This window comes from Thamnophis elegans, chromosome 10 (assembly GCF_009769535.1).
Source record: "Thamnophis elegans isolate rThaEle1 chromosome 10, rThaEle1.pri, whole genome shotgun sequence".
Lineage (NCBI taxonomy): Eukaryota > Metazoa > Chordata > Lepidosauria > Squamata > Colubridae > Thamnophis > Thamnophis elegans.
In genome coordinates, this window is record NC_045550.1 from 55938254 (window position 1) to 55952230 (window position 13977).

General features: G+C 42.2%; 1 protein-coding gene across 1 annotated transcript in view; it reads right to left on the bottom strand.

The window, feature by feature from the left end:
• SPATA16 (spermatogenesis associated 16) overlaps positions 1 to 13977 on the bottom strand; it is a 207455-nt gene that overhangs the window by 16604 nt on the left and 176874 nt on the right. The window contains exon 9 of the mRNA XM_032224818.1: positions 13587 to 13670. Coding sequence (XP_032080709.1) covers positions 13587 to 13670 — 84 coding nt within the window. The remainder of the gene's footprint in view (positions 1 to 13586; positions 13671 to 13977) is intronic.

Consider the following 13977-nt stretch of genomic DNA (forward strand, 5'->3'; position numbering starts at 1 on the left):
CTTTCCCCTTAAGAAACCAGGGGCTTTGAAAGTGATAATCAGCAGTTTGAGCTGCACGGGCAAACATACTACCACCAATGCAGCTCATGAAGCAGTGATGTCACCGGTGTCAAATATCTGATACAATTTACTACCTGTGCAATTACATTTTCCACCAATTGAGACTTCCAAATGCTCTTCCAGGCAGCATCATGAAGAAGAGTGCATTGTAATAATTCAGAGGAGAGGTCATAATTGTGAACAAAGCCTCATGATCCAGGAATGGGCACACCTGGAGCACAACCCTGAGATTGTACAAAGGCCTTAAGGGCCACATCTACTGTTTTTTTTAAGATGAAGGATGTTTCTGAGGGCAGCAGGAGAAGGGGAAATATCTTCTGCTTACTTTGATTCCCATACAAATTTAAGATATGCGGACTTCTACTCCCAGAATTCCCCAGTATCCTCAGCATACTGGCTGAGGAGTTGTGGGAGTTGAAGTCCACACATCTTAAATGTTGTTAAGCTTGAAAAACATTGCATTAGATAAATTAGTGTGCAACACAGCATTAGATAAGAGAAAATGGTTTGCAAAAACTGGTAATTAGGCCCCAAACCCCTATATTTATGCATTTATACAATTTTAAAATTGCTTTCTAATGCTAAAAAACAAATCCCTAACTGCAAGCAAAAATATGTTTGGAGGAATATGCTCAGAATGTATGTCGTCCCCCCCCCCCCTGCTTCTCTTAGCACACCCTTTCTGAGAGAACACTCACAGGGAAAAGAAACAGCAAAGGGAACAACTTACCAATTAGCAGGTACAGGAATGAGCCAAACCGAATTTATGAATTAAAGAATGGGCAACAAAGAGGAATTGAAACAGGCTGATCATTGAAAATGAAAAGCTGAGTAAAAACAAGTTGATGGATCTGAGCCTTTGTAATATAGTACTCCTTAAACTTGATGCTATTATCATTTTTAAAAATCAGCAGCATTTGTGCAGGATAATGGCAAAATTGCACCTAATTTGGTTTTGAAAAATGTCAAGACTCAAGCTTGCAAGACCTCTGCAACTAGTACACGCAAGTTGTGGCTAGTGTATTTTTGAGTATTACAGACTAAACAGGAACGCCCCCACCCCAAGAGTAGGTTGTAAGCATCACTTTATCCATCCGCTAAACTGGTTCCTTGTTTACCACACTATATTTCTTTGCTCTGCAACCTTCTCTTGATTTAGTAGCCAAGGTGATGTTAGTTCTTTGGATGAAGGTATTCTAAAAAATTATCCAACAACATATTATGGACAGTTCAAACTACAGGTAAAGGTAAACGTTTCCTTCCCACTGCCCTCTAGAGTCAGTTGTTCCTGACTCTAGGGGGCAGTGCTCATCTCTGTTTCAAAGCCGAAGATGCAGCGCTGTCCAAAGACGTCTCCGTGGTCATGTGGCTGGCATGACTAAATGCCAAAGGAACACAGAATGCTGTTACCTTCCCACCAAAGATGGTTCCTATTTTTTCTACTTGCATTTTTACATGCTTTCGAACTGCTAGGTTGGCAGAAGCTGGGACAAATACCGGGAGCTCCCTCCATTACACAGCACTAGGGGTTCGAACCGCTGAACTGCCAACCTTTCTGATCGACAAGCTCAGTTTCTTAGCCACAGAGCCACTACATCCCTTATCAAACTACACGTTAGGGTGCAATCCAGGGATTTTTCGGCCACTTTTGCAGTGTGGAAAAAAATATGCATCAGCCTGAGAATTGGGAGTTTACTCTTCTCCCACTACCATTTTCTCAATCTAAATTATGCTGATGCTTCAGTAGAGCATTTGTTTAAAAGAGATACTGTAGGTAAATATGGCATTCTTTTTAAAAAATTCCTCTGCAGAGATCCCCACCTATTTGGATGGGCAATTAGCACTTGCACTTCGACACTCCACAATGCTTTGCAGCACTCTCTCAGCCATTTATAAACTGCATATTTTCCCCAACAATCTGAGTCCTCATTTTACTGACCTCAAAAGTATGGAGGGCTGAGTCAACCTTGAACCCATCAGGATCGAACTCCTGGTTGTGGGCAGATTCAGCCTGCAATATTGCATTTTAACCACTGCACCACCAGGGTTCTTATAACTGAGATTAAGATTTGGGATTTTATATGGATAAATTCCACCTAGTTGGGGGACACGTCTACAGCAACCCAAACGGGTCGTCTTCTAGATGTATTACATTTCCCTTTTCTTAGCAATTGGGCTTGCAGGCTGGGAAGAATGGACATGGTAATGGAATACCGTACATTTGGAGGCATCAGATGGCTTTTATAGAGCAAAATATAGCAGCTATTTTTGCTATTACAGTATTGAGCCCTGAGAAAATATGCCCGAGAAAGCTGTAACATTGCAGGGAAGAAGTAAAATACTGTATTGTTCTTGGGCTGGGACTTTTCAATCTGTCTCTTTTCTTGCAACAAAATTGATCTCTAAAGTTCCTTGCCTGGAAAGGAATTCGACTTACAGAGATGGCAGAAACTATTTTTTTTATTAAAAATATATTTTTGGAAGGTAAAAATTGTGTTATAACCAGAGTGGGTCAAATCCCAGTTTTTCTTGATAGGCATGGTGGTGCAGTGGTTAGAATGCAGTATTGCAGGCTGACTCTGCCTACATCCAGGAGTTTGATCCTGAGCAGCTCATGGTTGACTCAGCCTTCCATCCTTCCGAGGTCGGTAAACTGAGGACCCGGAGTGTTGGGAGCAATATGCTGTCTCTGTAAACCGCTTAGAGAGAGTTGTAAAGCACTGTGAAGTGGTATATAAGTCTAAGTGCAATTGCTATTTGTAGAAACCCATGAATAGGCTGAAAATGAGTGCTGTGGTTGGAAGAATTCAGAAAATGCAAAAAATGAGCAAAGTCATTCTAACCAGCAAGATTTCTAGCCTCTTAATTACAACCAGTGGTGGGTTTCAATTTATTTTACTACTGGTTCATTCGTGCACGCACTTGTGCGTGTGCTTGCGTGATGCTTGTGCGCATGTGCGGGGGTGGGTGGGCGGAACCTCCCACCATTGCCACTACTGGTTCGCCATATCAGGGGTGAACAGGCAGAAACCCACCTCTGGTTACAAATTTTTACATTCCAAAAATGTCTTTTTAATACAAATTATTCCCTCCTGTAAAAACAACCATCACCCAGGTTTTCAAAATCAAACTTTAAGAAATTGTTCAAGTCGTTGCATCCTTTTCGTAAGTAACACATTTTCTTTCAGATTTTCTTTTGCTTGTTTGTCACATGGCTGGCAAGCCACTCCCACCCAGTCACATGGCTGGCAAGCCACTCCCACAAAGCAGACCACACCTACAGAAGAGGTTTTAAAAAATTTTGAAACCCACCACTGACCCACAGTGTCACCTGAATTAGAGGACAAATGGGCATGGGACCTCCTTTGGACTGGTCAGAATACTTATGACCGGATGTCTGCAAAGAATATAAATGCTTCCATTCTCCACCATTCAGTCAGAATTGAAGAAGCTTCTTGGATGAGAAGTGAAAAGTTTTCAAGGGGAAAAAAGCCCAAGAAGGTCAAGTTGCTTTTGGAAAAGCACCTGTGGGACTGCTATTCTAATCTTTGAAAGACTGTTTTGCTTTGGAGAAGTGTTGCATGGAGCAATGCCTTGAAGCTGGTCCCTCATCTGTAAGTTCCAATCTGTTAAAAAACATTTGCTGCCATTTCATGAATCTAAAACAGCCCCCACTCTGCTACTACTGTGTTTCCATGAAAATAAGACATGGTCTTATTTTCTTTTGACCCCTTCGAAATAAGTGCTTGGCCTTATTTTGGGGGAGGTCTTTTTATTTTTGAGTGCAGGAGGTGGCGAGCGTGGTCACCTCATGGCTGCTGCTGTGTTGCAATATTTTTGGAGAGGGATTATTTTGGGGGGACGGATTATTTTAGCACATGTGCTCAAAAGCCTGATTGGCCTTATTATCCAGGGAGGTCTTATTTTCAGGGAAATAGGGTAGTAAGTTAGGTCTTGCAAGATGATGCATGTAAACTATTTCTACCAAGAAAATAAATCCTCTCCATCAATCCACCTGCCCACCCCTCCAACCTAAGAATTCACACTACATTCATGGTTGCGGGGAAGACATGTCAAACTAAGGCAAGTCTATGTTCAAATGTAATTTCCCCATAAAACATTTTCAGAGGCTCCTTGTTTGCATCCACATAATATGTGATAGTCTCCTGTTGCCTAGGAATGCAAACTCCTTTACTTATTTATTTTTTAAAAGAAAGAGAAGGTGAGATTTCATCAGCTCTCTTTTTACCCACTTGGAAAATAAACCCCATACATCATACAGATGTATTTCAGAGAAAAGGGCTGAATGTTTTCATTAAGGATAACAGCTGCTTCTTTTGTAACAGCCGGATTTCACTAGTGAGGATGGCAAATTCAGCATTCCTCATTTAACACTAATTGCTCCAGCTTAGATGATGGCTATTTTCTCCAACACGTGTAAATTAATTCTGTGGTAATGAAGACAAAAGGGGCAACCTGGATCTGGAAAGATGAGAAAGAAAGTTTGGAACAGGTGCCAGAGGCTGAATAGCTGGGCCTTCCTATGATGCTGGAATCTATTGAAACTGTTTAAGAGTTAACATGGGGATGCTGAATCCATGTTAAATAATAATAATTTGGGAAATGTCAGGCATGAAAGCTTCCCATGAGTTGAAAAGGCTCCACAGATGCACACCAAGCATCAAAGAAGGATTTGGGTTTAGAGGTTTCTTAAGATTAATTTTTAATAACTCCTGGGTCATTGGCTGGCCGAAAGGTAGAGTACAGTGATGGCTAACCTTTTTGTCCTCATATGCACATGCCCACACCAGGGGTGGGTTCCTGCCAGTTCTAACTTCTTCCATAGAAGAGGTTTCACAAATCTACAGTGCCGTTTAGAACCGGTTCCAGCTCCCTCCCCCTGCCCATCTACCCATCATCAAGATAAAGAGCGAGAGGAGGAATTCTGGGAGTTGAAGTCCACAAGTCTTAAAGCTGTCAAATTTGAACACCTCTGGGTTTTTTTTCTAAAAGGTTAGGGGTGCAAGGGTCTTGTAACTTGACAGCTTTAAGACTTGCATGCTTCAATGCCAGAGTTCCTGAGCCAACATGACTGGAGGAAGAATTCTGGGAGTTGAAGTCCACAAGTCTTAAAGCTATCAAGTTTGAACACCCCTGGGTTTTTTTTTTCAAAAGAGTTAGGGGTGCAAGGGTCTTATAACTTTAAGACTTGCGTTCTTCAAATGCCAGAGTTTCTGAGCCAACATTTTGGTTGCTAAGCAAGAGTGAGTTTCACCACATTTTACCAGTTGGCCACTCCCACCAGGTCACATGGATTGCAAACCACTCCCACCTGGTCACATGGCCAGCAAGCCACTCCCACAAAGCAGGCCACACCTGCAGAAGAGGTTCTTAAAATTTTTGAAACCCACCACAGGCCCACACCCATAATGCAATGCATACGGGACATCCCCTGCACGCCATGTCCCACTGCACATCCCCCCCGTGGCCCATTTTTGGCCTAGCAGGGCTCCCTGAGGCCTCCTGGGTAAGGGTGAAATTCTCCCAGTTCAGCATGGTTCAGCCGAACTAGTAGTAAAAAAAGGCTTCCAATGATTGCAACCTACCCAATTGTTAGGTTGGATCATCCAATCATTGCACCCTCTTTATTTCACATTTTAAAGCATTTTTTACTACCTATTCGTGGTGAATACCTGAACTGGTAGTAAAAAAATGCTTTAAAAAGTGAAAAAAATGGTTCAGACGATTGCATGGAACCATTTCCCCCCACTTTTAAAGTCATTTTTTCCCCTGACAGTTCAGGCAAACAGGCAGGACAAAAATGATTTAAAAAGTGGAAAAAAGTGGGCCACGGCCACCCAGTCACATGACCCCCCCAACTAAGCCACACCCACAGAAATGGTGAGCAAAAAAAATAGATTTCACCACTGCTCCTGGAACCAAAAACAGGCTGTGGGGGAGGGGAGCCCTCCATGCGACTCCTGCATGTGACCCCCCCCTCCCACCACATGCACAGCAGAGACCTGAAAATCAGCTGGTGCACCTCTTCAGCCCTCATCTTGGATTCACTCAGACATTTTGAAAATTCACAGCCTGTGCACACTCATACACTCTTCCACTCTTTCGAAAAAGTCTGAGTGAATCCAGAAAGAGGGAAGAGGCAGAGGGGCTGGAAGTGAGTGTGCTGTGCACAGGCTGTGAGTCTTAAGAACGTCTGAGTGAATCCAGGAGAGGGAAGAGGGGCTGGAAGTGTGTGTGTAAGGTGGTCAGTAATGTTGAAGACTGGCAAAGACAGCCATAATTTCCTCTGTAAGTAGCTGTTTTATTGTTTCGTGTACTTATTTTATTCTTAGTTAAGTCGTAAGTGCACAAAATAATAAATTTCCTTTTTTATATCTTCTTTTTGTAGGTCATTCTTTGGGGCAAAGAATTCAGTGACATTGACTTGGCCACTCCCACCCAGTCACATGACTGCCAAGCTACTCCCACCTGGTCACATAATTGCCAAGCCCCTCCCACTCAGTCACATGACTGACAAGTGACTCCCACCCTATCACATGATCACCAAGCCACTCCGACCTGGTCACATGACCACCAAGCCCCTCCCACAAAACAGGCCACATCTACAGAATAAAAAAATTTGAAACCCGCCACTGGTGCGCACATGTGCAGTGGAGCTGAGCTGGGTAACACCTCACGTGCCCCTAGAGAGGGCTCTGCATTCCATCTGTGGCATGCGTGCCCCAGGTTCACCATCACAGGTATAGTGGGAATTAGGCAATCTTTGAAGCCGTGTCACCCCAAGCAAGTGATTCTTTTCTACTCTTGAACTGAATTTTATACAAGGCTGTTTCTGAGGGAACTTGTGCAAAATATCCTAAAGGCGCTTCTTTTTGGCCAATGTTTTTTTTCCCCTTGATTTATCTGATAGCAACCAAAAGCAACAATGGGACTCTGGAATTACCTGCAGTTTTGCACTTTGCGAAACACAACAGTGGGTTATACGGTACATACAGTAGCAGTCAGAAGCAAAAACAAATCCAACCCTCTCTTGTCTTACAAGTTTATGAGGCTGTCCTTTGTGGCTGCTTCACAATCTCAGGATCAATTTAGTTAATTTGTATGTACTCCAGTGACTTTATGTTAATATGACAACAAATACTATATTTTTTTATTTCTAGGAGTTTCTCCCCTGATGTCTAGATAGAAGAGGAAACATTAGAGAGCTTAGAAACTTAGCTCTCCCTGGGTTACAAACTATTCTTGTGTCAAATTTATAGGCAAGTCAGAAAGGACACATATAGTTCTTATTTAGTGTCAGTTGAAGGTTTGTCACAGGTAGTCCTCAACTTATGACCACAATTGAACCCAAAATTTCTGTTGCTAAGTGAGACACTTATTGAGTTTTGTCCCGTTTTACAATAATTCTTGCCACAGTTGTTAAATGATTCATACAGTTGTGAAGTTAATGACAGTTGTTAGTGAATCTGCTTGGCAGAAGGTTGCAAACTATGAAAGCATGACCCAAAGGACATAGGTATGAGCCAGTTGCCAAGCATCCAAATTCTGATCATGAGACTGTGGGGATGCGGCAATGGTTGTGTGAAAAATGGTCATAAGTCACATTTTTCAGGGCCGTTGGAACTTTGAATGGTCACTGAATGAACTGCTGTAAGTGGACGGCTACTTGTATATAATAGTATATCAATAAAGGAGAGTATTTGAAGCTCAGGGTTGAAATGAGAAGTTGTCGGTGCTCTCTGAGCTTCGTTGTTTTCTTGCAGATGTTTCATTACTCAAACTAAGTAACACCACCAGAGGCATTGATGACATTACCTCAGGGGTGTCAAACTCGCTTCATCACAACGTCATTACATGACGTATTATGACTTTTCTCCCCTTCGCTGAAACCGGGTGTGGCCATGGCCAGCATGTGGACCATGAGTTTGACACTCCTGTATTACCTAGTTTGAGTAATGAAATGTCTGCAAGAAGCTTGGAGAACACCAAGGATCCCTCATATAATGAATTCAAGGGAGATTTACACAGATATTTTTCTCAGCATAAATGGCATTGTAGTAGCTGCATGGTAAATTTGGGTGAACCCCTTTCTACTAGGATCCCGTTCCTCTCATTTTGTCATCCCTGCTTCACTGAAAGGCTTCGGCTAACACTTTTTGTGAAAAACTTTTTCGGCTCTGGAGATGTTAGATCACGGTCATCTTCCCCAAATGCTATCATTTGCCACTCCGATCCCTTTATTATTTCCACTTTACTTCCAGTCATGATTGTTTCCCCTTTTCTTTGAATCATCACCAGCTCTTGCAGCAGATTTATGCTTCAGAAGGCACAGTCGCAAGGCAAAACGAAAAGAAAATCCAGCGTAAAATTGTGGACAGTATTCTTCTTCCTTGAACTAATGAACTTTTGAAGCAGAGGTGTTCTTCAGTTGGTTCTGGCGAACCAGTAGTGGAAATTTTGAATAGTTCGGAGAACAACTACATGTTACTAATTTAACAACTGCAGTGATTCACTTAACAGCCATGGAAAGAAAGGTTGGAAAATGGGCCAAAATTGAACTGCCTGGCTTAGCAACATAAATTTTGGCCTTGGTTGTGGACTAGCAATAGCAATAGCAATAGCAGTTAGACTTATATACCGCTTCATAGGGCTTTCAGCCCTCTCTAAGCGGTTTACAGAGTCAGCATATTGCCCCCAACAACAACAATCTGGGTCCTCATTTTACCCACCTCGGAAGGATGGAAGGCTGAGTCAACCCTGAGCCGGTGAGATTTGAACAGCCGACTGCAGAACTACAGTCAGCTGAAGTAGTCTGCAGTGCTGCATTTAACCACTGCACCACCTCGGCTCTATTACCTCGCGCCACCTCGGCTCGACTACCTGCATATCAACTGGATTCTGGTTTGCTAGATCCCTGATTTCTTCTGTCTCTCTTGTGTCTGTGATCACACAACACATCTACCCAAATCAGCTAAACAGTCAGCAGCTGTATTTGCACCACGTGCCAAATGCTGTTAGTGTTGGTTAGTGTAACCTTGCTTTGGTTCCTCTTTTCTTTTCTGTAGCTCAGTATGTTCTGGGAACACATCCAGTTTGGTTGGCTGACGATTCAATGTATTGTGTAAACCCAGAAATGAGTTATGTCAATAACCAAGGTAACTGTGATTGCAAACCCAGCCGGTATGATAAACCAGGAGAATAAATGGGAGGAGTTTCGGTATTTTCCTCCAGCTGTCCCTCTTCGTGAGAAAAGCCTCAATCATTCAACAATATATTTGCTTGACACGTAAAAGCACCCGTCCCAGTTTAAATCCTGGCATTTCGAAGTAGGTTGGGGGAAAATGCTAGATATCTTCTATCAGGGTGTTGACAAAAGTGACCTTGTTTGATTTTTGCTTTTCGAAAGCGATAAAAACAAGGATCATAGGAATTATTATCTTTGGAGTGGAATATTCCTTGTATTCTGCTGTACTTCCATCCACATTTTTATATGAGGAGGTGGAGCTGCTACTTATTACATATTTCAGGGGTTGCCACAAAGAAGAGGGAGTCAAGCTATTCTCCAAAGGACCTGAAGGCAGGAGAAGAAGCAATGAGTGGAAATTAATCAAGGAGAGAAGCAACTTAGAACTAGGGAGAAATTTCCTGACAGTTAGAAAAATTAATGAGTGGAACAACTTGCCTCCAGAAGTTGTGAGTGCTCCAACATTGGAAGTTTTTAAGGGGATGTTGGACAACCATTTGTCTGAAATGGGGTAGGGTTTCCTGCCTAAGCAGGGGGACTAGAAGACCTCCAAGATTCCTTCCAACTCGGTTATTCTATTATATTCTATAGCAACAATACATGCAAAACAAGGTAGAAGGAATCTGCCCTTTGGATCTTTATCTAACTTAAACAGAGAGGCATCAATAATGAACGCATGTCAAACATTGTAGGCGTACTTTGGTGGTGATGCAACTATTCCAGGATCTTGAGGTCTGCTGGTACTACCACATTGGGTTGCTCCTCATTATAAATAAAGTATAATCAATAAATCCAGATTACTAAAAGAAGATATGGATTATAAATAAAAATGTATAGAAATAAGACATGACATTCTCCCTCAGTTTAGTGGCTTTGAACCAGTGGTGGGATTCAAATAATTTACCAACCAGTTCTCTGCCCTAATGACCAGCTGGGTAGGTGGGACTCGGTGGTCATGTGATCATGTGGGCGTGGCCAAGTCAATGTCACTCAGGTCGATGGGCATTTCGCCTTAGCTGTTACAATGTAATAAGGGTTAACCAGAGAGGCAGTTTCTGTAAGCAGAGCAATAAAGAATAGGCAAATAACCAAACCAGAATGTTTCCTTCCTGCCTTCCTTACAGGATTAGCCCTGTAAAGTGGGAAAAAACAAAAGATTTCTTCCAACAACCAGTTCTCTGAACTGCTTAGAAAGTTACCAACCGGTTCTCCCGAATAGTGCGAACTGGCTGAATCCCACCACTGCTTTGAACTGTAACTCCTAGAATTTCCTGCCAACAAAAAACTTTGACAGGGATTGATTCATGTCCTGAGGTTTATGTGCCACTCCAATTACAAGTGACTGAGCCATTTGCACTTCAATTTATAGTACCAAGTTCAAAATATAACATATAAAATGCAACTTAATTGCATAATATAACACCAAGCAGCAATCCATAACTATTAGTGAAAAACATTCGGTCTAGATCAGTAATGATCTTTTTTCTTCCCTACCGGTTCGGTAGTGGGAGCACGCGCACCCTGCGCATCTGGGCATGTGCAGAACCTTCTGTGCATGCGCAGAAGATCCGTGATGACATCTGGATGGGTGGGCGGAGCCTCATGCTGTCCCAACTACTGGTTTGCTCAAACCGGTGTGAACTGGCAGAATACTACCTCTGGTTTAGATCTTAATAATTTTCCAGATTCCTAGCAGAATAAGGACCATGTGAATCCAGAAAAGGGGACAGTGATATAGAAAGTGGACTCCACTGATTTTAGCTCCATACATATGAATGGTCTCACCATGGCAAAGGACAAATGCTAAGGTTCTGTACTTTGGATCACATTGTATCTACTCAGAGATGAAAAGAGCCTGAATGTTTGATGCTCAGTGACTTGTGTTTAGCCCAAGATGGACATGGCATTATAAACTGGGAAACACCATCATCAACCTGGTGATAAATTGAAGTAGCTCAAGAATGTGTAACACGGAGCCCATATAGCAGTAGGAGTCCCAACTTGAGCCTTGATTTCCAAAATAAAGCTTCTGGTTTTCTGTGAAATAAAGGTATCTGGTTATCTGTGAAACATAATTTTGGTCACCTGCAAAACATCCAAATGATACTTGCTAGCAATCCTTACCTGCTCTTAGCACACAACTAATTCCAGATCCAAAACAGAGGGGATTATTTCTGGGGGAGGAACATCCCTCTCTACTTATTTACTTATTTAGGTCTAAGGATGCAGGCAGGTCTCCCCTTCTACCCGCAATTAGATGATATATAAAGATTTACTCATCTTTTCCCCTTTCACACCCCACATTCCCTGACATCTGCCCACACCTGTTTGCAGTTATAGTCTACACATCCTACCTTAATGTCATACGAATCAGTACTTTCTGTACTGTATTTTTAAATATGCACCTGAAATCTAAGCAAACATGTACTCGGGGAAACTGTAAAAATAAATTAAAAGTTGGTGGTGGGCGAAACCTCCCACCCTTTGAAAAGTTTGTAAATTTCCACCTCTTCTTTTATGGACTTTCACCAAGTTCCTGCTTTCTTTTTATCTCCCCCCCCCCCATACCAAACAGATTCTTTTATTATTTTTGGTAGGGAAGCCATAATATTCACAGCATATTATGCATTGCCATTTCCCCCTACTTTAGCGTGTCACATAGCTGGCTGGTCTAAAATGCTTGGTGCTCAAGTTTAACCAGGATTAGCAAAGTTCAAAATATAGATCATCAAACTGACATGTTCTCATTTGCCTTTATAAAAACTAACTGCAATTTAGACTCAAATGCACAGAGAACCTATTGGAAAACTGCCAGCCAGACAAGAAGGAAAGGTCAAGTAGGAAATTAGCCTTGAGTTGTTGTGCAGTTGCAAGAGAATTAGGATTGACACCCCTCCCCAATTCCTGGAATTTTATCTGTTTGTTCCCAAGAGAACGCAAGCAGTTTGGTGAGATTCTTGTATTATAAGTAGAATACAATAAGGTAATCAGCTTGAAACCTTCAGTTGTGGATCTTGTGGGCTCAATCTGACGTAACCATAGTTAATGTAAAACTCAAATCTTTCCATTTGTATCTTGGATCAAAAACTCAAGAGAAAACTAGATGTGTTGGTATCCAAATGTAGTCATTGTTGTACTGCTTTCTTCATTGTTTTGTGGTTGTGTAGTTGCACAGCGTTTTGGAACATTATTGTTGCAGATTCGTCAAAGCATATTTCTCAATATTCACAATCAACCTGTCTTCATTTCTTCTTCTCCTCCTCCTCCTCCTCCTCCTCCTCCTCCTCCTCCTCCTCCTTCTTCTTCTTCTTCTTCCATATCCATCATTGGACATTGGCGATCATATTGGTGATCCAATTTTTATTAATAGCCACATAAAAAAGTGCTGTTGAGTTTTGTCTGAACCAGTCTCTCAGATTTTGAAGCCATGATGGTCTTCTTCTACCTGGACCTCGTTTGCCTTCAATCTTTCCTTGGAAGTGAAGTATGCCGTATTTTCAGAGGTGGGCTTCAAAATTTTTAGTAGGGGGTTCTCTGCCCGGTTGCTGGCTGGGTGTGGCCATGATGGGCATGGCCTAGTTGGCCTTCTGCACCATGGCGGGGGGGGAATGTTTGCCCTCCCTGGGCTTTGGAGGCTTTTCTGGAGCGTCTCTGAGGGCAAAAACAGCCTCCCCAGGCTCCGGAGGCCCTCTGCAGTTTCTGAACTTCTAGTAGGTCCATTTTTCGCCCTCCCCGAGCCTCCGTGGCGCTCTGCACTTACCTGCATCCAAAACAGGCCATGTGGAGACTCCTGGGAGAGGAGGGATGGGCGGGGCCAGCCAGGAGTGGGATTTGGGGGTTCTCCGAACTGCACAGAATCTTAGCTAGAAGTTCGCCTGAACCCCTGTGAACCCCCAGCAGTGAGGGAAAAATACCCTGCATATTTTTCTAGGTGTCGCATGCCATATCCAAAATATTCTAACTTTTAGTTTTTTTATGGTTTTAATGATTTCCTTTGGCTTTCCCAAGCGGCTTATCACTCCTCATGTCTGATTTTGTCAACCCAACTTACATGTTTTCCTAGGGAATGTACAAATACAAAGAATGAAACTCTTTTCAAAATAAACAGGGCATGAATTGGCCAAGGCTAAAATTTTGAAACCCTTTAGAAATGAGACCAAACTTTTCATCAGCTTGAAGAACTGATATCACCTCTTGACAAACCTTTAACTTCTTAGCATCTGCTCTCTCGGCTTAGCCTCCAATACAGCCTTTTTTTTACCTTTTGAATTTTATTCCAGACACGTTCTTTATCACTTTTCCTTCCTTCGAGGGTGTCCATGGCATCTGCCATTAGTGACTGCAGCTGTGACACCGAGATAAAAATTATCGGAATGGAATTCACACAGAAATAACTTCCCTAAATACACAGATTAAAAGCTAATTAAAAAATCATTTGTACGCTGATGATTTTATTGCTCATCTTTTGCACAATGAGCAGCACATCACTTGATCTGTTCCCCCCCCTCTCCTTGGGCTCATCCACGCTTTGCTTTTTGTTATTGGGGGGATCAATAATGACCCCGAATAAGTAAATATGCATTAGTAAAATATGAGTTTTTAGCCTAGGATTTTTTGTTGGCAGGTTTATAACAATTGAATTTTTTAAAAAC